At 44.1% G+C, this 25049-nt stretch overlaps 2 protein-coding genes across 4 annotated transcripts; one reads left to right on the top strand and one right to left on the bottom strand.

Moving 5' to 3' along the window:
• Nucleotides 1–548: 548 nt before the first annotated feature.
• On the top strand, nucleotides 549–11051 carry LOC116385815 (active breakpoint cluster region-related protein). Of its 3 annotated transcripts, none has more exons than XM_031851554.1 (22): nucleotides 549–743; nucleotides 981–1087; nucleotides 1747–1851; nucleotides 2649–2867; nucleotides 4969–5076; nucleotides 5167–5221; nucleotides 5296–5348; nucleotides 5560–5697; nucleotides 5791–5912; nucleotides 6003–6156; nucleotides 6238–6357; nucleotides 6460–6535; nucleotides 6787–6882; nucleotides 7094–7168; nucleotides 7249–7346; nucleotides 7687–7788; nucleotides 8402–8565; nucleotides 8793–8932; nucleotides 9404–9538; nucleotides 9956–10061; nucleotides 10227–10368; nucleotides 10826–11051. In XM_031851554.1, exons 1-22 carry the CDS (start codon nucleotides 692–694, stop codon nucleotides 10925–10927), a joined length of 2469 nt encoding a protein of 822 aa, XP_031707414.1. In that variant the 5' UTR covers nucleotides 549–691; the 3' UTR covers nucleotides 10928–11051. The 3 variants fall into 3 exon arrangements, with proteins under 3 accessions (XP_031707414.1, XP_031707412.1, XP_031707411.1); XM_031851552.1 differs by having other exon boundaries at nucleotides 550–743; nucleotides 6000–6156; nucleotides 7097–7168; nucleotides 10826–11050; XM_031851551.1 differs by having other exon boundaries at nucleotides 550–743; nucleotides 6000–6156; nucleotides 10826–11050.
• Nucleotides 11052–15469: 4418 nt separating this feature from the next.
• Nucleotides 15470–23438, bottom strand: ntn5 (netrin 5). The gene is made up of 6 exons (XM_031851435.1): nucleotides 21980–23438; nucleotides 21211–21399; nucleotides 19502–19651; nucleotides 17168–17218; nucleotides 16483–16563; nucleotides 15470–16246 (listed from the first exon to the last, which is right to left on the bottom strand). The coding sequence occupies exons 1-6, from the start codon at nucleotides 23436–23438 to the stop codon at nucleotides 15669–15671; spliced, it is 2508 nt and encodes an 835-aa protein (XP_031707295.1). The 3' UTR covers nucleotides 15470–15668.
• Nucleotides 23439–25049: the final 1611 nt, after the last annotated feature.

Here is a 25049-nt window from a genome sequence, read left to right as displayed (position 1 = left end):
GTTTCACTGCAGAGGGCAGCGTTGCACTATAAAAACAATGAACATCAACATACAGACACATAAGATTTATTTGTCTCGGTTTAAATGATTGGATGATTTTGGGGTGACAGGTTCAGAAAGCACTATTAATTACATTTCCATAGGTTGTATGCTATGCTGTGTACTTTTTATATTTACTTTATGTGAATTGCATTAGCTGGTAATATGCAGTAGGTCCTATTCAATTTTATTACTGAGACTGATTGTCACTCTACTCTTAAACTATATAGTGTTTTAATGTGCTTTACATGTGTATTACTTACACATGTAAGTAATACATTTACATTTTTAAGACTTAAAAACTACGCCCTGCAGGCTGTGGTCAGAATTAAAATGTGGTACAGTAATATAGCAACTAGTTCAAGTCATAATTTCAGAAACTGATGAAGGAATATGCAGTTGTGAAGATTTGATAGTAAACACTCTGCAACCAGTATGATGAAATCGGCTCATTTACAGGAAGTGAAGTGCAACTGTGGGACTGGATCATAGCAGCAGATGCCACTTCTCATCTGCGTTTACCGGACAGAACGGAAGCTTGTATTTTCCCCTTTTTGTGCACCCGTCATAGAAAGAGGAAGTTTTCTGAGTGTGTTCTCAGGCTACGTCTCCAGAGCTCAGCGGGCATTTGAGGAGGACATCCGAGCCCCCGATGGACGTCTACCAGGAGGCTTTGCGTTATCTGGAGTCACAGCATGTACCAGGTGAGGGAAGGAGACGTTGTGTTTGTCATGTGTAGAAAAAGGTTCATGCACAAAGCATTATATATTCTCTACTTTAGGAAAAAACTGAAAGATATTCTCTAAACCACCTCAGTCAAAGATCAGCTATCTTTTTGTACATTTAGGAACATTAATGTTTAAGGCGTGCAAGCAGATACGGGAACACATACTACTACTACTACAGGCTACGTGTTGTGTGTGTTTGTGTGTCGGTTGTAGTGGAAGCGGAGACTGAAGCTCTGGAAGACGACGTGTTCCAGGAGGAGGCAGTGTCCTGTTTGCTCTCTCCTCTCCTCTCCGAGGGCTTAGACTTCCCAGACACCCCCGTGAGTTTGCATTCCTTCACTTTACAGTTTTTATTTTGATGATAGGCATACCAGTAAAACAGAGAGGGATCCTATATGTAGAGAAGAAGAAAGCTACTAGCAGGTCCTCAAGTTATACCTCATCTTTTACAAAAGTCCTCTCATCTATTGGCTGTCCATCGACCTACATTTGAGTGAATTTTAAAGAATTCCACATAGTACAAAAAACAATACATGGAGTCATAGACTCTCCAATGTCCAGCTTATTTCGGACCTTCATGCTATCAGAAAATGCATTTAAAAAAAGACAGGAAACAAAACCGAATACAAAAATCCAACCGTTGTGTTCTGTTGATATTGACTTCCTTGTTCTTTCTGACCCCAGTATGTTGAAAAGTGGTGAAGAAGTAACCCACATTTGATGACTTGGCAAAAATACAGAAGTTTTATTATTACATCAAATAAGGAGATAGTAAATGTTGTATGTGTTGTATGGTCTATGCATGAGCAAAACCCTTTTGTTTGCCAAAAAGTCATTTGCCAAGTCATCTTCATCTTTTAGATTTTCATCCTTAACGTCGACTGTTGCGGCATTTGCAGTGTCGCTGAACCAATGAATTGTCTGGACCCCGTATTTTGAGACTGGCTTTGGTGTAAGGGTTGAATGTCTGTGATTTCAGACGTTATGCAACCCGAAGGAAATGTTGGAGAGGAGGCTCGTGGTCCTGAAAGGCATCCTGGAGACTGAGGAGGTTTATCTCAGAGAGCTGGAGACTCTGCTGATGGTAACATGCACACACACAAATTAAACAAAGTTTCCTTATTTCAGCATTAAATCCTCAACTCATGTTATTCTCTAGGCTCTTCCATATTGCAAAAAAAGGGAAAAACCCTCATGACATAATCAATATTACGGTTAAACTTCCTCTTTGCTGCTCTGCTGTCCCCACATAAAAATGAAACTTTTCCTAAAACCATGTTGCCTAAAGTACAATCAGCACGTGACCCTTATTTCGAGTCCAACTTGCTCTCCAAAGACGAAGAAAAGTTTTCTACTCGACGTGAACGTAAAGGAGGTCGGCCCTTTGTGTTGGATGTGTTTACTGTATCTAAGTATGAGCAGCAGTCACGTGCATATGGTTAGCGTGTCACACAAGATTATAAGCAGAACATCCAATGTCTTTGTTCTTCAGCTTCATTGTGTTCTCCATCATAGATGAGGTTCTCCTTGTTTTTCTCTCAGAAGATTGATACCACTCTCATGGAAGCTACAGCTAGCAGCCGGTTAGCTTAGCCTAGCTTAAAGACTGTAAACAGTGGGAAACAGCTGGCCTGTCTCTGTCCAAAGCTATCCAAATACACGCACACGCACTTAATGCTCACAAATGAACTTGTTTGTTTAATCTGTTTTATGGTGGATAATGTGCCAGCCTATTTATTTTCCGGGACCTGTAACTTCCTGGAGTCCTGCCTGGCGACTGGTTAGGGCCAATGAATACAGCTAATGCTAGCTTTACAATAATTGACCTTTAGCCTCTCTGCATGTACAGCTCAATTCATTCAATCTTCTATTTCCCTGTAGCCCATGAAGGCTCTGCGCGCCTCAGCCGGGACCTCCCAGCCAGTTCTGTCCGGCCGACAGGTCCAGACTGTTTTCTACCAGGTGCCTGAGATCAGAGACATGCACCAAAGCTTCTATTCTGGCCTGAAGGCCCGGCTGACTGAGCCCGGTCCTGAGGAGGACAGAGAGATGAACTACACGGGCTTGGATGTGGTGGTGGGAGACCTGTTCCTGAAAATGGTAAGTTCTCTAGTAGGCCTAGACATAGAAAAGGAGTCCATCCACTAAGTCCATTAAGCCATAATTCTATCGCCAAGAAACGTGCTCAACAAGGTTTCCCTAAAGTACATGAATTCATGTTTGTTGTCCAGCGGTAGTCCAGTAGATGAAGCAGATGACGTGTGTGTGTGTGTGTGGATGTGTGTGTGAAACTACGCTACAACAACAAAAATAAAGGATAGGCCGAAGCAAAGAAAGAAGATAACTTCTGCTTCTGCTTTGTCAAATGAACAAGTTACTTAATATTTAAAACCTCTTGAAAAAGTATTTTGGCTCTTGGCGTCCTGAAGCATGCGCTGTGCACAGCTGGTACTAACCAGACAATGACGCCGTCAATGGGTGCCAATTTATTAACAATTTAATACCATTGTTGGTAACATCTTAATAACAAATTTAGCTTGTTTTTTTTGGCCTTGACACTAACTATGTTAACTTCCAGTGCTTGTATCCTGTGTCACGCTTCAATTAGGGAATCCATGAGCTTGCCAGCTTCCCATGATACAATATTGTGTATATGATCTCAAGTATTTACAATGAAAGCTACAAACCTCTCAACAAGTGTCAGTTGACATTTGTCGTTTGTTCTAGGATGGAGAAATTAAAGTTTGCTGTTCAGAAGTGCTGAATTACATCTGGCTAGTGGTCCATTTAAGTCATGTTATTAAAAGAAAGAAAGAAAGCCAACCACTAACTAACGGCTTAGCAAGAATGTGGAAAGTTCAACCAAACTGCTGGGACTCTGAGAGCCGCTTAAAATAACACTGCTATCATATAATCTCCACGTGCGGTGTCGCATAGTTTAGGTAACAGCTTGCTTAGCACAGTTTTAGCAAAACCATAGTGGCACGAAAAACAGCCACATTTAAACATATACCTGACGCCATTTGAATGTTTTTTGCTACGGTTTGGGCAACACAATACATACATGTCTTTGACATAACGTCAACGCTGTTACTTCTTCACATGCAGTTGTTTTTTAAATGTTTAAACAAAAATTCTGGACATATATTACACATTGCACCTTTGAAAACTGTAAAAAGTGTTAATATTTATATAAAACCGTTGTTAAAATGTTGAATTTAAAGCCTTTCCACAACGTGTGGATAAAATGTGTTGAGCAATGGAATCGTCGGTGGCTTCACACACCTGCCCAGGTGTTTTCAGTTATTTTGGTTGATCGAACTCAGGTCACAGCTGGGTGGAGTGATGCAGCAGTTAAGTTAGCGCACCAAATGACATGCACTCATAATAATGAGGAAATATGTTGTCTGTTGGAGAGTGAGGAAGATGTCAATCATCACAGTTTGTTTATTCTCACAAAGAGAAGAGGCCTAACGAGTGAAAACACCTTCTGCCACGCTGGAAGCCAATTATCAATCCTGGGGATTAATTAACAATACTGATGATCCAGTAACAGAAGGAGACAAAATGTTTTTATACACAAAAGACATAAAACACTCCAGCTCGACTTCACAGGATCTTTTTGTTACCCTGTCTGGTCATGAAGACATGATCTCGCTCATCTTGCAAAGCACTTGTGTTTATTTCCCAAATGAATCATATTCATAAGCCGTTTTCACAACAGACATTTTTTACTTGTCTCAACAGGGAAAAGCACAAGTGAAACTAATAACATTCACATGTCTGGTTCCAGCAACAACTGCAATGCTGCAATTAACAATGCTATTAGTTACAACTATGTCACCATTTCTAATGTGAAAAAGGTCTACTACCTTTTACTTTTATTTGACACTTTTCCCCTTTGTTCATATCTGCCTATTTACAGTTTTGTGAACAGGTTCAGGGTTCCTTTATTATCATTCTGCAATGCCAGATTGCACAATAAAATGCAAGTTTTATTCCCTTTTTGCTACACAAGAAAACCCCCCAAAATGTATGGTCTTGTTTGGGAAAGAAATACACATTTAAAAATGAAGATAATGAGTCACATTGAAATTCATTTTGGTAATCACCAAATTTGGATACTGCTTCACCCCCTCCCTCCCTCCCTCCCTCCCTCCCTCCCCTCCACTCATATCATAGTGTTATTCTGCCGTCACAGGTGAACCAGTTTGGGCTGTACGGTGGTTTCATTGGAAACTACGAGGAAGCTGTTGAAGTTGTTAGCAAGTGCACCCACTCAGACCCTCGCTTCCGAACCCTGGCTCAGGTACCACACACTCTCCACATCCAGAGGGAACACCTACTGTAACAAGCTATGTACAAGGTGATCCCAACCAGTCTCACTTTATATCTCCAGAGCATGATGTCCAGCAACGGCTCGAACAAAACTCGGACCAAATACACATTTGAAGGTACATACTCTAAAATTCGTTTTTTGGTAACTTGTTGGCTGACAGCGTCTGATTGTTGTCTTTGTTTTTTGCAGCGCTGCTATACAAGCCTTTAGACAGAGTAACCAAGACCACACTAGTGCTGCACGTGAGATAATGAGTCCCTTCTTGAACCTCTTCCACTGTTATTCTCTCATCTTTCTTTTGCGTTTGCATCAACAATTTGATGACTACATTATTTCTCACGGACTGTAATTGGAGCAGAGTCCCAGGACTTAGCAAGGAGTTGGATCTCCTGCTACTTTTGCCCCCCTCACTTGGCATTTTCTGACTCCGCCACCTCTCTGTGATCTCGTTAGGACCTCCTGAAGACGACGCCAAAGGAGCACGGAGATTACACCTTCTTACAGGAAGCTCTCAGATTGTCCCGCAGCTTCCTGTCTGGTGTCAACGAGAGTTCACAATGCAAACGAGAGGTCATGCTCAGTCATGGCATGGTGAGGCTTACAAAAATATCTCGCCAAGATGTACATAAAAATACTTGCCTGTGCATTACACCCTAGAACGTGTTGTGTTTGTGCGTCACTCAGAGGCGTAAGCTGATGCGTGACGGCTTTGTGGTGGATGTGAGCGAGGGGGAACGCAGCCTGCGTCACCTCTTCCTCTACACTGACCTCCTACTGTGCACGAGAAACAAACCTGCAACCAGAGGGTGAGCGCAGCAAGAGAAAGCAGCGGGGCTTGTGGGAAATGGGGTCTACTGGGCCAGCAGTAAAAAACACTGCATGTATTCTTCCAGGAGGCAGGAACAGTACAGGTTCTGCTGGTATCTGCCCCTCGCTGGTCTCAAACTCCGCTGGGTTGCGGACCAGGAACGTTCACCGGACGCACACCTTCGCTTACACACCATAAGAACCAAGATGCACCTCCTCTGCCAGCAGCTACGGCAACACGCAGTATGTTTGCAAATACACAGAGAGTTTTTAATGTGGTGTTTTTTACAGACGGGTGAAATATAAATATGTGTTTGTGTAAAGAACAGGTCCAGGGGCTTGGCTTTTGCGGTTCGTAGCAGGAAGAAACTGGAGCAAATGGAGCTGACGCTGCTCACACACTCCCCTGTTTACACACTGGAGCTGCACAGCCCCAGTTGCAAGGTATACACATACATATACACAGCCTGTCATTGCCAGTAAAGTTGCAGTTTTGAATACTGATAAACGACTAAAATTAAAACAATCTGCTTCACCTTACTGCAGAGTCACACTCTGCTCCTCTCCTCCCTCTATGAGCTCGAAGAATGGAGAGAAGTCATTGACAAACTCACCAAAGACAGTAAGTTCACAGCTGATAGGTTGATCTGCCAAACAGATCTGTGCTGTATTAATATTACAATAGGAATATTAAAGGTGATACACAATGACGGTAAATATACACAATCAAAAGTCTAAATTGTCAAAAAGAAAGAAGCACTATCATTACTAACAAGCCTATTGTTGACAAGACTAGTGGTGTATTTTCTTCTTCTTTCCATTAGCCCCTGTGTAAGCTGATTGGTGCCTGTATTTTCTGTGTGTTGTTTATAGACATAGAAACTGTCCCTCCAGACCTGCTGACTCTCACCAGTGCATGTGTGAAACTGAGAATGACCCAGCAGCCACCACTCCACAGCACACACGCTGGTACAACCACCACCTCTCCATCAACCGCCTCTTGTCACTCAGCACAGCATCACATCCTGTATCTGAAACACTATACACCGACTCTGTGGGCTTTTGATCTTTTAATGCCGGCCTGCAAAACTGTCTACGTCCTTCTCATCTTGCTCAGTTTCAACTTTTGTTCAGGACGATTAAACCCAGTGAGCCTCAGGATGTCTTTGTCTCTCACCAGTAGAGGACGAGAAGTCTTTGTGTGGGACTCTGAGCGTGGCCGTCCACTCTGCCTGCGGCCTGCAGCAACCAGCCTGTATGTGTAGTATTTTATTCATCCTTTTTAACTACACTAAATAACTAATTAGTTAAAGGTTGATATTCTTTTTCTTTCAGCTCTGTATGTGTGTGTGGAAGTGGATGGCTATGAGTTTTACGACAAACAAGCTCAGACACACTCATCAGTCCACAGCCTCAACCCACATTGGGACCAGGTTTGTTATTCTTTTGCTAGATAATTGAATGCAAGTTGGCCCCAAACGTGAAATAAAAGAGAGCTAAACTGATATGAAAGGCAGATGATTCGCCAGCCGGAGTCCAGGCTGTGGTTATATGACTTCTTCATGTCTAGACAGCATCCGACATGATGTGAGGCTTCAGGAGGATTTAAAAGTCGGCAGTGTGACCAGACCATGCCGCGCTTTAAACATGATCAGTGGCAGTAAAGTCTACACTAGATCAAAAGACTTTAAATAAGACATGAATGCTCCTGTTGTAGCTTTAGGACGCTGCTGTCGTCGTCGGTGTTAACACCGCGGTCCTTCTGTCAAACAGGAGCTGTGTTTCCAGGTGGACGGGGCACAGGATCTGAGGGTGCTCTGTGTGAGCCAGTCAGACGGACAGGACGATACTGTCCTGGGCAAAGTGTCTCTAAAGGTATGAAGACGGACTGAGCTTCAGATTTGTTATCATTCTGACAATTTTTTTTTAGCAATACTTTTTAGCATCTTTCAGCTCATTGTTTTGGTTTTACGGCCGATAACTGTTTTGTGTTCTCTATCACCACTCTCATGACTGTTTCAAGTTATTTTCAGCAAAAAAACCTAAAAAACTCTGATTAACTGACTTCATGCTGCCTGCAAAACACCAAACGGCTAACCACCAGCTAACACATAAAGTTGGCGACTAGCTAGTGAACGTGATGAAGCATTTAGTTGCTAAAGAGCCAGACATTTGTGGAGTTGGTGGAGACCCAAATGGAGAGAGTGAATATTGGACTTGTATTTAGCAGGTGGCCAGAAACACGACTCCAAGTCAACGATAATGTTGCCCCCCCCCCAGCTGCTGGATGTATGCGTTTGTCATATCCACTTTTGCTGCTTTAAAGATTTAAAATATGTATAGCAGAGATTTGACTAAAATGAGTTGTGGTTTGGATTGTTTTCAATCCTTTTCACTAGATTCTCATCCAAAGCATTTTATAATCATTGTGTTTTTCTAACCACCTGCTGTCATGTCTGTTTTCTAATATTTTGTGTTTGTCCGTCAGTTGGACTCTAAAACCCTGAATAAGCGATGGAGGAGACGGACTCTGCACCTTGGCCAGGTGGAGGTGACTCTCTCCCTGAAGTACTGTCCCCACCCGCTTGAACTGTCTAGCGGTACAGCGCAACAACAACCTGTCTTCTGTGTCCCCATTGAAACGTTGTCTCAGTAAGTCCCTGTCTGGGCTCACGGGGCTGCTGAAAAGTCTTGAAACTGAAACTGCAGTCCAGTCTAGTCTAGTCTAGTCTAGAGTTTTATTTCCCTCTTGTTTTGTGCAGCTACTTTTGAGAAGTGAGGCAGTTTGTTGTGTGGGAACGTGAGCTAAAGAGAAGCGGAAGTGTGGCAAGAGTGGAATCTGAAATGACTTTTTTGGAATACTTTCAATTCTCTGTCAGACACGAGGGAGTGCTCGTCCCACACGTGGTGCGCTGCTGTGTGGAGGAGGTGGAGAGGAGAGGCATGGACGAGGTGGGCATCTACAGGGTTTCAGGAACCACCAGTGACATCAGCACGCTCAAGAATGCGTTCAACAGCAGTAAGAGAAAAACACTGCAGGCTTTCTGTTGGCGTGCGCTCTCATGTCCGCAACTCCTTTAGTTTTGTTTATCCAAGGTTTTGACTTGTTTTTGTAAACTTGACACTGGGTCACCATGCTCAAACAAAGGCCTCAGCTTCCTGACAGTCTATAGCCATGCTAGCAGAGCAGAGTTTCATCTTCGCAATTCATCCTCCGGGGACCATGAATGTTTTAACCATATTTCAGTGAAATACATGCAAATGGTTGTCGAGTTATCTTAGAAATGTTAACCTCAATGTGGCTCTACAGGAAAAGCCAGGGCATCAACAAAGTCATGAGGGATTCATCCTCTGGGGACCATGAATGTGTGAACCAAATTTCATGGTCCATCCAACAGTTGTTGAGATATAATTCCACCTGGATCGAAGCGTACGCCAAAAGCCGACACAGTAATATTGATCACAACCTTCTTGGTTCTGCCCCGATCAGATCTGCGTGAAGCAGTAACCAGGCTGAGGAGTGCGGACGTGAACGTTGTCTCTGGTATTCTCAAACTGTACTTCAGAGAGCTGCCCGAGCCTCTTCTACCCACGAAGATGTTTCACAGCCTGGCCAGGACACTGGGTAAGAACCCTCACAGAAACATGTCCTCCATTGGAACCTGGAGGGATTAAATGAGTGTTTATTCTTTGTTAGGTTTTCTAAATTAAGTATTTGATTATGTTCAGAGGCCAATTGCTGTCATTCATAGACGGATAGTTCATTACAATATACAGGACGCTTCAATTTTGAGTTTTTTAAAATCCATTTACACAAATATTTAAAACACTTTCAACTGAAATCTGCCATAATCCCTCAAAACATTTCTCCCTATAAAGTTAAACATCACATTTTCCTATTTCTTTGACCTACAATGTAGAGTAGAAAGTGGGCTCTAAATAACATTGATAAAATAACTCTTCGCCACACTTACTCTTGAAATGGCCTTTCGACCATGTGAGCTGAACTTCACATGTACGTGTGTGTTTCTCTCCCCTGTAGAAATCCAGGACATAAACCTTCGGCTGGTGTCCATGTTGTCCCTGCTGCAGTCCTGTCCTGAGCCCAACCACCACACCTTCCTGTACCTGCTGCACCACCTCCAACGGTCCGTCATTACACGACAGCACACAACTTCATTAACTGTCAGGAAACTGATAAGAGAGATAGATTCGAGCTCTATTCCTACTGAACTACCGCATACTTTTCATTGTATGTTATGCTGCTTCTACTGAGTTATTATTACATTTCTTCATATATCATTTTTCTCCAGAGTCTCAAAGATGCAAGACGTCAACAGGATGTCTCTGATGAACCTGGCTACAGTGTTCGGTCCGAGCCTCTTACGTCACCCTGTGGTTGGACTCGGGCACGACGGTCCCACCATGGATATCTCCCAGGAGGTGGTGGTGCAGGTGGGAATGATCGATGTTTGGCGTTGCAACATTTCGACAGATTTCCTGCCAAAAAAGCTCTTCGCTTTCTAAACAGTTGCTTTTGTGAGGATGAATTTATTTTCATGGTTTGCCGTGGAATTCTTTTTTTTAATTTATAAAAAAGATTTTGAGTTGTTTTATCTCAGTTCTTTTCAGTCATGATGTTTATTTTACACGAGCACATTTAAAAAAACATTTTTAAGCCTTTTGCACACTATTGTTGATCAAAAATGATTCTAAATGAGATATATACAATGTAAACAATTACAATTGTCTTTAAAAATAAATAAAAAAGGTTAAATAGATAGAAAGGTAAAAACTCTTAAAATGTATTATAATGATAACATGTAAAATAATTCACTTCCCTGTATAGTAGCTCATCCGTAGCGTGCAGGTGAAATGATACTTTACAGACTTCTCTGTGTGTGTGTTTCAGGTCCAAGTGGTTTTCTGCTACCTGCAGTGCAACAACCTCCCTGAAGCCCAGACGTCTCTGCCACATGACACAGACGCTGAAGATGAGACCACCCACATGTGAGACCACCGCCAGTGTCACGGCTGGCAGGGATTTCAAATAGTGCATGTAAAGAAAAAGATCTGCGGTAGAACTATAAGACAATAAAACTATTTATTGATAAAAAAAAATACTGTGATTTTGTGTATTTTGTCCCTTTTTGTAAGATGACATTTTTCAATATAAGCAATTTAGATTTAGTGCAGTAGCATTAGTTGTCAGATATAACAAACTAATTTAATTCCACACATATGCAACATTATTTATCACAGACACGATGCAATAATACTGATTGCCTATTGACTTCTTGTCCGTGTCAGCTAAAAAGTTCCCTATATATCTTATCTATCCATTGAAGAACAGTTTATTTTCCTCTGGCTTCTATGAACTGGGTGGCACAGGGAGTAATGTGAAGTTAAAATGTGGTTGAGGAAAAGTCATGGTTGCAGATGTTGTGAAAAAAGGTCAGCGGGTCGACTCCCCGAGCCCGAAAACCAATCGGTTACGGTTCAAATCCAACTAGACGGAGTTCACCACGAAGTGTACGCCTCATAAAAGTCATTCACACACACACACACACACCATGTTAGAAGCCAACACACACACACACACACATACGGCCCATGTTCGACCCATCCACACCACAGATGGGGAGTCTCTTTTCAACCACACCACCTGGGCAGGCTGGGCTAGTGTTACCCCAAAACCTTTACCCCCCCCCCTTCACTCTTTTGATCGCTAATCCTGGACCCCGACTTCAACTCTCCAGCACTAATAAACTCTCTGCGTGGACGCCATAACAACATCCAGAAACAAACTGAAAGAAAATGGCGGCTCACCCTGCTGCCCTCCGCGTCATAAATCACCTTGTCCCCTCTAACTCGGTGGCTGCCAAAATAAAGTTCCGCTTGGCGACTACAAAGACAAAATGAGGTTCAGGCTACAGACTACAAAGCCGAGGAAGGCCTGAGACGACCAAAGAGCGGACCAGACGACTGGTGGACACCTGGATGTGGTGGGAACATTTCTACAGGAGAAGTCAGTTTCTGGACATGTGACAGCACTTGTTCCATACAGTCACACGCACACTGAGTTCTTCCCAACTGTCTCGTGTACAAAGATTATACAGTTACGTCATTTATGTGGCAAGTCTGTATAAAATGTTTGTATGAATCCATTTGGAAAATAGACACACATGCATACAAGCTTCTTTACATTAAAAATAATCAGTTCTATTATCCCATGAATCATGACATTGTTCAGCATCTATCTTATTTACAGTTTAACAGACTTTTGCAGCACTTTTTAATTGTTTTTTTTATCACAAGAGTATGATGACCTTCTTTATGGTCCTCATGCCCAAATTGTTTTGGATTTTTAAAATCAGGCATATGCAAACAACCATTGATCTTACTGGCCCTCCTCAGGTGCAGCTGGCTGTATATAAGTCATTTTTTTTTATCATCTTGTATTTCATGTGTTATTTAACTCTGCAGGGAAGTGAGTGCATGTCAATGAAGACAGAAATCGTGTGGCAGAGATTTTGCTCCTGAAATCAGCATTTCACTCCATGACTTTGGGCAATAATTTGTAGGAAATGTAAAACAGCAAATACTGCTGGTGGGCACATATTTGTAGTACAGTATTTATATATGTGTGTGTGCGTGTGTGTGTGTGTGTGTGTCATGGTGTTGCTGCCCAGAGCTGTGCCATGCTTGATTAGTCCTAATCTAGCTGGGAGTCAGGTTGCTGTGTCGGCAGCGTGTCTGTATGGAAGGCATGCAGGCTGCGGATCACAGGGATTGACCCTCTGCCTCTCAGGTTAACAGAAGCCCTGTGTGTGTGTGTGTGTGTGTGTGTGTGTGTGCGTGCGTGTGTGTGTCCTGAAAAAAAGTGTGACGGTGAAAGCTGCTGAACTTGGATTTGAGCTCTGGTGAGAAACCTGGAAGTGTGTGAGGAAGAGATGTACAAGCTTTGAGAGTAAAGTGAAAGTAGACGTCTGCGTGTGTGTGTGTGTGTGTGTGTGTGTGTGTGTGTGTGGGTGTGTGTGGGTGTGTGTGAGAAAAAAGGAAGTGAGAGGCTAAAAATAAGAGTGTGTGTTTGAAAGAGGTCTAGTTGAACTTTGGCTCTGGCTGCAGTGCAGGAGGAGTCACTTCTCGTACAACGTACTCTCAGCAGGTTGTAAACATAATACCACACACTCACAAACACACACCGCTGCCTCCCATGCCAGAGAAGAAGAAGTTTCCATATGCCACCAAACCGTCGGGCCTTCGCCTCGTCCTGAGCGTCTCAGAGAAGTGTGTGTTGTCGGCTTAAAGGTGATGTGCCCCCCCCCGCAGCAGAACGAGCCGCGGGCTTAAGTTGTCTGTTAGTGTCTGTGTAAGTGTGAGTGTTTGGGGAGTTTCGGGATCAAACCCTCATGTCGACAGAGGCTGCATGAGGAGACGACCGCTGACAGGTGCTTCCTGCAGCAACGCAGCAGGTGCTTCCCTACACACACACATGCGCGCACACACACACACACACACAGGGGGGGCCTCCAAGACATGATTTTGCATGCATTGACACACTTTGTCTGTCCCCCCCCCTCTCATTCCCTTCAACACACACACGTTCGTATCATTACATTTGCGAACGTGAGCCGTAACCCTGCACTCTATTCGTGCTGACTGTTATAGCTGTTGTGTCGCTGCTAAGTTTTTCTTTTTCTTCTATCTTACATCTTATGACTCAGAGGTCAGCTCCAAATGCAAAGTATACCTTGTCTAAATAGTAAGGAGGCCCTCTTAACTGTCCCACAGTACCATCACCATGTAAGAGCACTGCTTCAAACACCTACTGCAGGAACACTTGTGTGACTCTTTGATCAAAGTAATATAGCAATGGGCAAAAGGACATGGCTATATGGATATATCTCCTCAGGATTGTAAAACTTCAAAAAAGATGGATTATTTTTGGCTTTTACAACAGATAAACAGATACTACTGAGACATTGGAGGAAAAAGCACCAAACCCCTCTTATGAAGAATGACATACAACAATGGCTCCAATGGCTGCTTGTTTGGGCGACATACTCTCTATTGAACAAGCTTGATCAATAGGTTTTATCTATTAATGCTTACCTTACCTTAAGAATACATTATACTTACATGTCCCTCAAATGCCAAATTCACTCTATAGCGGTTATTTCCAAAGACTGGGTCGGGACCCACAGGCGGGTCGCAGGAGATTTTATGACTGTCGCCAAATAAATTTGCAGAATTTCTTCCATAATCTTTTATTTAAGATTTCTATCTGAAGTGCACCTTTGAGCCACATGAGGGAGCCTGAATGTTGGTATTGTTCTGATAATTGTGACCTATTTATAACATTGAATCTAATATAAAAGAATTGCATACACTCTGTTTGTTTTACTGATGAGAGGAAAAACAAATGGCCTCCACCTAAACTCCCGAGGGAAATAACTGGCTCTGTAGCTGCTAAACTCAACTATGTTCAACCAGCAAGTTGCTAACTGTGTCCGTCTGTTGTTTGGTGCTGGACAGGTAGCATACAGTGGGTTTTTACAGATTTGTTTTGCTTAAATCAGCTGTCTATGATGAGAGTGGTGTGAGTGAACCATAAAAATGAGCTGAAAGACGCCAAAAAGCTCCATAAAATGTCTTCACATTGGAGGACTTTCCTGATGATTTTCTTTACTTGCAAAGTTGGCTAAAGCTGATTTTCAAAATAACAATCCTGATAACACAGAATATTTTCAGTATAGTTTCTATAGGGACCCCTGTGGGTTTAGCAGGGCCCCAAGAAGCTGCTGGAAGAAGATATTTGGACCTCATGAGTATAAAACCCCCCTCAGTGTGTGCTGTATGTTGAGCTCCACTGAGCGTCCATCAGTCAGCGGATCTATTTTTCTCTTTTTATTTTCAATCACTGGCTTCAACACGATGGCACAGCCAATCGCTGACACAGCCGCTACCAAAACAACATGGCTGCTCAACAAATGGGAGCGCTTCCATCTGTCTTCATATACCCTCCCCACCTCCAGCACCATTTCCCCTGGGCTCTATGACGCCATATCTACTCAAATTGAAACAGGAGTCATGACGACAGGTCGGGCCGAGGCTTTTTAGATCCGTATCTGGGCTCCTAACGGTCTATCGGAGGATTCCTATATGGTTAGAAAATGAGGCTGAGGTTAGTTTGGTCTCTGTGTCAGCTGTTCTACCAGAGAGCAGATAGTAGATAGTGTCAGTTTCCCCAAATAATCTACAAATGATGTGCTAATCGCCTTTCATTTTTTTTATTATAAAAAGGAAACATAACATTTCTGAACAGGTGTTGATGCACATTCTGTATCTTTTGTTATATATTTATTTATTTATTTATTCAGTTTTCACTTGTTTCTATGTGTGCTACATAAAGTGATCCAAGTATAAATATGATTAAGTATAAAAATTCTGCAAGACATTTCAGTCAGAGTTTAATTTTCAAAATGTTCTTTTGCAGAAAATATTAAAATTCTTACAACTGATATTTCACATTGTACCAATTGTGTTGGTGGAGTTTTACATGAGGAAACGTTTGTGTTTCTTCACATTTTAAGATTAGCATTTGAACGTCACTTAACAGGTGTGTGTGTGTGTGTGTGTGTGTGTGTGTGTGTGTGTGTGGAGTTTCTCAACGCTGAGGAAGAAAAGTCAAGCCTGCTTCTCCTGAAACCTTTTGGAAAAAACTGCAAAATGTCTTTTTTGTGGTTTGTTTTTCAACCAGGACTTTGAGTAGAGCACACCAGAGCGGGTGTATTTGGCGAAAGGGTCGCCTCTGTGGGTTTAACCTCTGCGTCTGTGTGAGAGTGTGTGTGCGGCACCACTGAGGTTTGAGTGTCCTCCACTTTCACAGAGTGTGTGTCCACATTGTCAGGATCTTTCTCAGTCAGCAGGTGAGGAGGGATGTACCCAGACTGGGGCTTTGTTGACTCCCTGTGATGGTGGTGCTGATGTTTAGGCGGGCAGCGGCCCCTCTTGTCCTGTCCCCGGAAGCCCCTCAGTTTGGGGCTCCAGTGTTCCCGCCACTGGAGGGCCAGAGTGGAGCGGTCCGCCACCACGCGACTCTCCTCAGGGCTCCAGCCCCGCTCACCCTCCTCCGCACCGATCAGGAGGAAGGTCCGGCCCACGTGGAGGGCGGGGCAGCCGCAGCCGAGGTCGCGGTCTGGGACCCAGAGAGACTGGGGGCCCCTGCGAACGCGAGAGGTGGACCCCGAGCGGAAGACGGTTTGGACTGAGATGGAGAACTGCCACCAGGGACCTGAACGCTCCATCCCTTTCACCTGCACCTTCAGCACTGAGAGACAGAAAAGCAATACACATTCTTTTAAATCATATTTTTGTATCATTATTTTTTTTTTGTAAATTTGGTTTCTTTCATTTGATTTACAGGTTATATTTTATTTATTTATCCATATATATTTAAGTTTTATTTCAGAGGAAAAAAGAAGGAAAGAAGTACAGACACTTTGGGACATTGTTGTTATTATTATTTTGACAGTGTAATAGATTAAAAAAACTCTTGGCACCAACCAAAGTCCTTGAGACAATAGGTCTCTAAGTTCATCCTGACTTTAACCTGAGAAGGCTGGCAGTATGAAACACACTCCTCCGCTGTAACAGAGAGAGAGGGAGAGAGAGAGGGAGAGAGAGGGAGAGGGAGAGAGAGAGAGAGGGAGAGAGAGAGAGAGGGAGGGAGTATGCATCAAATGTGGGGGTATCATTTCATAGCAAGCATATCAGCACATGTCTTTTCCCCTAATTACAATATGGCTGCTTCTATTTGTCATCACAGTATCCTGTGACTAACAGATGACCTCGACTGCAGCAGGTGGAACATTACTCGAGCCGCCACTAGGAGGGAGTGGTTAGCCACTGCATGAATAGTTTTTGTTTTGATGGTTGATAAATGTCTTTGTTGAACATGAGGTGACTTCAACAGGTTCAAAGGGATGCTTTAGAAAGTGAATTTTTCTGTTATTATGGAAAAAGCACAATTCCCTTCAAGTGAAAGTGGCCCCGGTTAAAGGTTTGCCTTCAAGCCTTCAAGTCCTTATTTGATTTAATGTTCATTTTATTCTTTCTAACTATGTGATTTACAAACAGATCAAAAGAGATAAACTGCAGCTAAGTGCATATGGAGCCAAAGTTGGACTAAAAGAATACCAGACCGCCAGAATAAAACACAAAATACCAACCAGCGTGTAAATCTACTCACCTATGCTGTACTGAGGCTTGTACACTGGTGTCGGAGCGACCTCTTGAATTCCTGCAAACATAAACACAGTTTCAGGCAGGTGACAGAAACAGATACACAGAGAAGCTTCAGCAAACCCACACGAGCCCTCAGCTCGTCGCAAACCGAGTGTGTGTTATGTGCGCTATGCTTGAACGCCTCTCGGTGCGTGGGCCATGTCTGCACAGAAGATAAGCAAGTGTCAAAAACGTGTGTGTGTGTGGGGTCCATTTTACGGGCGAGAAACACACTTTCTGCAATCACTTGAACACACACATAGATGCAAACTTTACTTTTGGTAATTTAATAAGGTCAAACCATCACTTCTTGTATGGTCTTGTCCTGTGTGTGTGTGCATGAACTGGCCTGTATATACATTATCCAGGCCTCTTGTAAAAGTGTGTTTGTGTGACAGCGCTGCGATGTTTCACCAAGTTCACACTCCGTCCTCCCGTCCGTGTCCTGTCGTCTGTGACACAACTGGGCCAGTGACACCCTACACCCCCTACTTTTAAAAGACAGGAAGGTGCTGTGTGTGTTTGTATGTGCATGCAGTATATATGAGGGGTCAACATGAGATAAATGCAGTACACCCCTGTGAGCAGGGTGAGTTTTCTTATTGATGATGAGATAAAGCATTTTTCAATATCTAGCTGGGAGGATTGTTTCAACAAAGCTTTTTATTTCATAAAATACCAACTTTTTCAAATATGAAACGTTGTCTAAACACAAACAGTTGTTTACTGTTATAGATATATACTGTATAGAATGAGACTTTGAATAATGTTCGGAGAAAATACAATATACTGCACTAACAAAATGTGTTAATTCAACTTTCTTGCTCACTGTAACTAGTTTGTTTGACAAAATAAACTTTATTTTGATTATTTACCTTCCATAATAGGAATTAAATATCACTATTTTGCTAGGTGTCTACTTGTCCTTCTATTCTACTATAGATATTTGTATTGGAACTAATGTAATCGATTCATTTGATCTAATTTATTTAAACTAGTGCAGTACCTGTTTGGCCCCGCTACAGTATGTTGCAGCTTTCTCGAGAACCGCTCACCTGAACAACTTCACACTCGACCCTGCGCTTAATGTTCAGATGTCAATTCATCAACATTAATATTTTGTGTTTACAGATAACTGTAAGTAAACAGTAAATTTAATTTTAGCTTTAGCTAAAGCGAACCACGGCTATCTCACCAGCTAGCTTTGCCTTTATTCGTCTCTGGTTCTTTAGCTATGTAGCTCTTCTCTCAATCTAGACCAAATATAAAGTCACTGCATTTTGCCTTCGTTGGGTTAGGACAGCAGAGACACTCTTAATTGTGCGAGCGTCCTATGCTGTTCAAGGTGTGGGTAAGAAGGTTCAGCGTGAGCTAACTTTAAGTTTAGCCTGGCTGCTGCGTGCCTTTTGGTCCGCTTGATGAGAGGCGAGGTGCTAGAGGTGGTGGTGGGGGCGAAGAGATGCTATACATAGCCCGAGATGGTCTGGCAGTAAAAACAAACAAGGTTTTCTTTCACACACTCCTTTCTCTGGGAGAGTTATGAGTCTGGGCCCTGTGATGGGGGGGAGGGGGGTTGCGCTTTGAGCTGCACAACAGGTGTGTAGCTCGCCTCTGCTGGCTCCCTATGTCACCTGATTGGGGCTTACGCAGCGCCAGGGCCCGCGTAGTTGTCGACACTCGTGCGATTAGCCGTGGAAGCGCACGTGGATTAGCGCTCATGGCCAAGGTGCGGGCACTGGCCGGGCACAGAGATATGAGTAGCAACAATCCACTTGATCTGACGCTGATCCCACATCAGCTGGAAGATGAGGTTTCCCTGTAGCGGTCGGCTCATGTTAACGCTGCTATGGAAACCGTCTCTAGGGATGATGAAAAGGGGACACGCTGGGGGATTGGGCCAAATTAGTCTGGACAGCGGCGGCCCCCTTTTATACTGAGCTACTACTTGATAAAGGCTTACAGAGCATGATGGGAGGTTTAATCCATTTAGGCCACAAGCTAATTAAGTTGAAGGAGAAATTAAAGAGGTCACTTTGACTGACAGCAAACTATTAAAAGTCTGTGATTTGTTCGGGCATGCATTGAATGCAGAGAGGACATTTTTTTTTAGATAAGTTAAGAGTCGTAATCCATATTCAAACAAGTCCTCACCTGATCTGAGACACATAGTACGATATGTTTTCTGATACGTCAAACATAGAGTCAGTTCAATACCTTGATATGGAAACAATAGGTTTTTGTCCAAATGTTTGAACTGACTCTGATTCTGAATGAACATTAACACTGGTAGTGGACTTACGTATGCAGGGCCGCAGAGGGGACTTGCCCTGTTGATATCCCGGGGCACAGCGGTTACACCTGAGGCCGGTCACCCCTTCTCGACACAGACACTGACCCGATGTCTGGTTGCACCAGCGACCGACTGCTCCCAAAGGATGGCACTGACATGCTTAAAAAAGAGAAGAGAGATACCAAAGTCTTATTTTTTTGTAGCCTGGAGGGTTAAAGCAGCAATAACTGTTGTTTTAGTTTTAGGTGGTCTTGTGATACCCAGTGAAGGTTTTACAGGGGCCGATCACAGAGGACTGTGGTTGTACTGTTGAGCTTCCGCAAACCAATATGTTCCACATTCATGAAGATGATACTGCAGGCATATTTGGTCGAGTTGCCCTGGCTTTGTGGAGTAGAGTGCATTGAGTTGCGACAACAGGGATCAAGTTAAAGATATATTCAGCAAAAACTTGTGTCAAAGTCAGACTACTGCACAGAGGACAGTAAACAGGATTAAGAAGACCATCCATCAGTGACGGGACCCAGGTTTAATCCTGCTTGACAGCATCCATCCTGAGGGAATGTCCTTTAGGGAAAGACCTCTACTAACACCATGAAAGCTATTTTGCAGCTTTCTTGTTGGGTAAACAAAGACAAATTCTGCTGTAGAGCTATCAAGTGAATGTCACATGATGGTGGTGATCTGGTTTGGTTATTTGGTAATTTGCAACATATCAAATTTGACAGGGATAGAACAATAAGGTCCATCATCATCCCGGGTAGGCCATCAGATGGAGATCAATCCTGTATCTGAAGTCATTTATCTGTTGTCCTTTTAATGTGGCCAGTTGTGATGCTGTGTCATTTGCCATGGCTTACATTGCAAAGCTTTTTATTTGCCACAGCTATCACAGGATAAGAGCCGATGAGAGAAGACAGATAGAGAGAGGAAGCTACACTTCATCAGCTCTGTTCGCACTCTAGTTCTATTTACACAAATCCTTACAATGAGTCCAAACAACCTGACTGCAGAGGATGAGTAATTGGGCTCTGAAGAGTGACTAGCATTTATATATAGCATCAATAAATGAACGCTCTGATGTAAGACTGAGTGGTGGAGGTCATGAATTTGCAGTTTGCTATTGTTTCATGTGTAAAAAGTGATAGAATATGAGGATATTCAGTCGTAGCTCATGTCTTTTTTCATCCCTGCACTGTCAAGCTCAAAGAGAGCCCATTAACTTTGGATATATTAGGCCCGTGTTCAAGCTTCCACACGAGCATACCAGAGTGTCACAGTCACTTACGACATGTGACCAGTCAAAGGTCGGGGGTCACGGCAGATACCAGCCGGTGGTAACGCTGGGGATACAGGTGGCCGGACAGTGGGGTTTGTGGGTGTTTTTGCGTGCATATCACTAACAGGAATAGCTGTCCGCTCTCACAATGTAACCACCCCATAAACACTTCTGTACATTCGGACAGAGACAAAGTGGGCATGTACACACACACACACACACACACACACACACACACACACATGCATTGAGGCAGTCAGAGCTAAACTGTCTCTAATCTTCCAAGAATGCACAGATTGTTATTTAAGTTATTCGCCCATGCATGTGCACAAATGCACAAATAAGAATACACTTCGTTCGTCCCATTAACTCTGTCCAGAACATGCATACAGTTCACACACACACCCACACACACACACACACACACGTAGTGACTAACGTTGGCAGGCCTTGCGGTTGTTCATCAGCTTGCTGTGGTCTCGGGTGTATCCGTTCTGGCAGTACTGGCAGTGGCGTCCGGCCGTGTTGTGGCGACACTTCTGGCACACACCTCCGCTACGCCGGCCCGACTGCTGAAACACCTCCATGCTGAAGCGGCACTTGTTTGAGTGTCCGTTACACTCACAGGCTGGACAAGGGAGGGAAATAATGAACACCAGTCAAGAATATATATACAGTATATATATATATATATATATATATATATATATATATCTATATATATATATATGTTTTTTCATGAGGAGTACTACTCAGATACACAGATATATAATTTCTTCTGCGGCTCTGGAGGCGAATATTACCCTGATGATGTCATGTCGACTTGGAGACACATTTATAACAGAAAGCCTGCTTAACAAAATGTCAGTGTGGAGTTTGAAAGACATGAATATTTAGCACTCAGGGAGACTCTAATGAAAGACACTATCCAGTTGCATTATGGGAAATCTCATAATATCTCTCTGTTGTTGAAGCACCACTTAAATGGATCAGAAGAATTTACAGTATAATATATGTGGAGATTCTTTGGAATATTTTATTGATTTTTACCTTGTGTTGAAGAAGAAAAAAATACACTTATGACTAAATAACATACATGAGATTCATATGTTTATATGTCATCTAAAAATATATGAAATGTGAAAAAAAAAACATGTGCAGAGTATAACATCATTTAATTTAATTCAGCAATAGGACACAGGACTCACCAACACAGGGGTTTGGATGCGTGGGTGTAGCCCGATGCCAGGGTCTGTCGCAGTAGAAATCCTCACACACATCACAGTCTTGCCCCGCCGTGTGATGCTCGCACACGCACACTGCCCGGCCCGTGACATCACGGCGACACCTGGAGGCGTGTCCGTTACATTTACACCTGCCGCCGACTTGCAGGTCCGAGAGGGCCAGAGGGGCTCGGACAGCAGAGGGTGGGGCCACCTGCAGATTCCTGGAGGTTTGTCTTGTGTTGAGGTTATTGTTCCTCCTCTTCCTCAGTTCCCGCCCCTTATTGTTCCTGCTCCGCCCCTCAACTGTCCAATCACAACCACCATTGGGGCAAGGCAGCCAATGATTGTTTTCCTTCTTGAGGCCTTGTCCTCTGGCTTTCCCGCCTTTCTTTGAAGAAGTCAGCATGTCTGTGCTTAAACTTTCCCCCCCTTCTTTGCTCGTCACATTGTGTCCATCTTCGTCTTGACCTGTCCCTTTATAATGACCCTTCCTTCCCTGTTTGTCCACTTTCTCCCCTTTGTTTCTCCCCCTTATCAATGAGTTTTTTTTCTCCCTTTCAAAAAATGCCAGTGTATTATCTGTATTTATTTCCACCTGATCTCCAGCGTGCCCCTTGGAGCCAGATCTCCACCTCAGAAGCCCAGTCCCTCTGTCGTCTTCAGCACCATCACGCCGTCGTGCTTCCTCTCTCTTATCCGAGTTGCCCACCTTGGCGTCTTTGGACGCCTGGTGGAAGACCACACGGATGTCCGTGGCCGTCACCCAGTCCTGGAGGGTGTGGCTGTGGTCAAAATCGGGAGAGGATGGCCGTCCGTCGAGGGTGGAGAAGGCCAACACCATGCCGCCCCTCTGCTTTTGCAGGGGGCGAGGGTCGGAGCAGAGGGGCTCTGTCTCTTGGTGTCTTGTCTGGGCCACCGTCTGGGAGGGAAGCCCAAAATCCCCAAGGCAGTCACTGGAGTAGTGCTGCATCGGCCTCCAGGTGCGCCCGGAGTCCATAGACTTGAGTATGGAGATGGAGATGGAGTCCGATGGCTCCCCCTGTTGGCAAAACTGTAAACTTATGTAGGTGATCTCAAAGCGTCGACCCAGAGGTAGCGTGAGGACCCATTCTTTGATGTCAGGACCTCCATGAGCCATCCAGCAGGTGAGATTGTGCGGGTTGTGGAGGTCCGTCAAGGTGGTGATGTTGCTGTCGTAATCGGGCCCTTGTAGTGAATGGCTAGCATTGGCTGGGACGCCATAAGCGGCGTTGATGAACTCCGATAGGCAGTGTCGCGGTCGGCCGTCTAGGTAGTAGCAGGGGTCGTGAGGTGAAGTCCAGCTCAAAGGGGTGTGAGAAAGGGAAGAGGAGACGAGGGATGGAGGAAGGAAAGGGAGGAGCAGAAGGAAAACAGGGAAGAGAGAGGTGGAGGGGGGAGGGGAAAAGGGCCGGAACATCATGTTATCGAGCCTGTGGAAGGAAAAAAAAGATTATTTTTAAGTGAAAACCATGGGAGCTAGATCATAAAACAAAAGAAAACATAAACTGATTGATTTATATAACTTGCATTTGAAGCCATAGATGGAAACATAAGATAGGACCACCTGTGCCTTTATTGAAAACACACAATACCAGCTCCCCGCATCACTTCAACCACACCTTATTGGCTTTCAGTAGATGCCAGTAAAGATCTCATCCCATAAAAATGTAATCCCCGATTTTCACAGTAGTGTCGGCCACCGGTTTGAACCCGTGACCTTCGACAGCGTTTAAGAACGTATTTGTATTAAAACTCCTCTCAAGCCCAAGATGAGCGGGTGAAGAAGGGCGCGCACCCTGCGGGTCTGTCTGAGATGACAAAAAACATGCCCGACAGCTGGGGCTAAACCCAGAGCTGGACCACATCCATCACGTTTATGGCTCTCCTTTTCAAATCACTTTACCGTCGGGGCAGTGCTGCAGGCGAGCGAGGGGCCTGAGCATGAGCAATGTGAAGTGTTATTGAGCAGAAAAGAGGGTATGAGAAAAAAGAAACGAGGGGAGGGAAGGAAAGCTGTTGGAGATTAGTCTTGAGGATGGTAGGGAATGATTTATAGATCGAAATGTGTGTTCGGCTTAAGCCTCTACATGGATACTTCCGTGGTTAAAGACAAACACGGACTTGTGTACATCCACTGCGCGAACAAATCCCTTCCAGTCTCTTACAACTGCTGATGAGTGTAATTTATCCCTCTGTCGAGATTTGATACCCGAGAGCGTTAATTTTGGCATGTGGACAAAACGAACAATGCATGTGCTTCCTCTGGAAGCAGTGATTTATAGTTTTACCGCTCACATGGAGCCTAGAAGCACATTCCAAACAAGCGCTTCCTTAATTTGTTTCATGCTAAGAGAGTTCAGCACCTGCCACTTTCACTTTCATGTCGTTCTTGTTTCTTTCCTTCTCAAGAGGACTGTCATTTGCTCATCAAATAACTACCTACCTTCCACATTTTAACACGACCCTTCCCTCTGCCTGTTCCGTCTCCCGGCCCATCTATCACCTGCCGCCTTCATTCTGTTCTGGGAATATTCTTAACTGCTGCGAGATTGATGATGTCCTAACAAGCGTTTGACACTGACAGCAAAGTCAGCAGGGCTGCATAAACCAAACCCGTAGGAGAGGACGGGGCCGAACGCCTCTCCGGCCTCGTCATCCCGCTCAATTAGCCAACGACCGAAATATGAGGCTTCCCTCAGGGACCACACAGCTCTGAGGGGCCTGCGGGGAGGCCGTGGCACTCACTCTGCTGCCTCGGACAAGCTGCCCCGCTCCTGACCTTTCAAAAGCAAAGAGCTGCCAGAAAGTGGTATCAACCAAACCTGGTTGAGGACAAAAGCCAAGATCAGGCATATCAGGCGACCCTGTCTCGTGGTGTTGCTACAGGAAACGCTACAAGCTAAGGGTGCAGTGATGAGCGGTCTGACTGTGACCCCCGGTGCCACTGAGCCACATTCCTGGGGTCCAGAATGCCTCGGCTGGTCATTCCAGACGGGTCGAGACAAGCGCCACGGGAACCTGAACGCACTGA

This window comes from Anarrhichthys ocellatus, unplaced genomic scaffold (genome assembly GCF_004355925.1).
Source record: "Anarrhichthys ocellatus isolate YVR2014 unplaced genomic scaffold, GSC_Weel_1.0 scaffold11, whole genome shotgun sequence".
In the NCBI taxonomy this organism is placed as follows: Eukaryota; Metazoa; Chordata; class Actinopteri; order Perciformes; family Anarhichadidae; genus Anarrhichthys; species Anarrhichthys ocellatus.
The sequence above is the reverse complement of the archived record's forward strand: the minus strand, read 5'-3'. Positions and strand labels throughout refer to the sequence as shown.

What these genes read in the sequence shown, in the direction of transcription:
- LOC116385815 (XM_031851551.1), top strand. Translation starts at nt 692, where the DNA reads ATGGACGTCTACCAGGAGGCTTTGCGTTATCTGGAGTCACAGCATGTA. An exon ending in CAGCCTGGCCAGGACACTGG is followed by an intron (nt 9,539 to 9,955) that starts GTAAGAACCCTC and finishes TCTCCCCTGTAG; the next exon opens with AAATCCAGGACATAAACCTT. An exon ending in CCCAGGAGGTGGTGGTGCAG is followed by an intron (nt 10,369 to 10,825) that starts GTGGGAATGATC and finishes TGTGTGTTTCAG; the next exon opens with GTCCAAGTGGTTTTCTGCTA.
- ntn5 (XM_031851435.1), bottom strand. Translation starts at nt 23,438, where the DNA reads ATGATGTTCCGGCCCTTTTCCCCTCCCCCCTCCACCTCTCTCTTCCCT. An exon ending in GCATCCAAACCCCTGTGTTG is followed by an intron (nt 21,400 to 21,979) that starts GTGAGTCCTGTG and finishes TCCCTTGTCCAG; the next exon opens with CCTGTGAGTGTAACGGACAC. An exon ending in CTATTGTCTCAAGGACTTTG is followed by an intron (nt 16,247 to 16,482) that starts GTTGGTGCCAAG and finishes TCTGTCTCTCAG; the next exon opens with TGCTGAAGGTGCAGGTGAAA.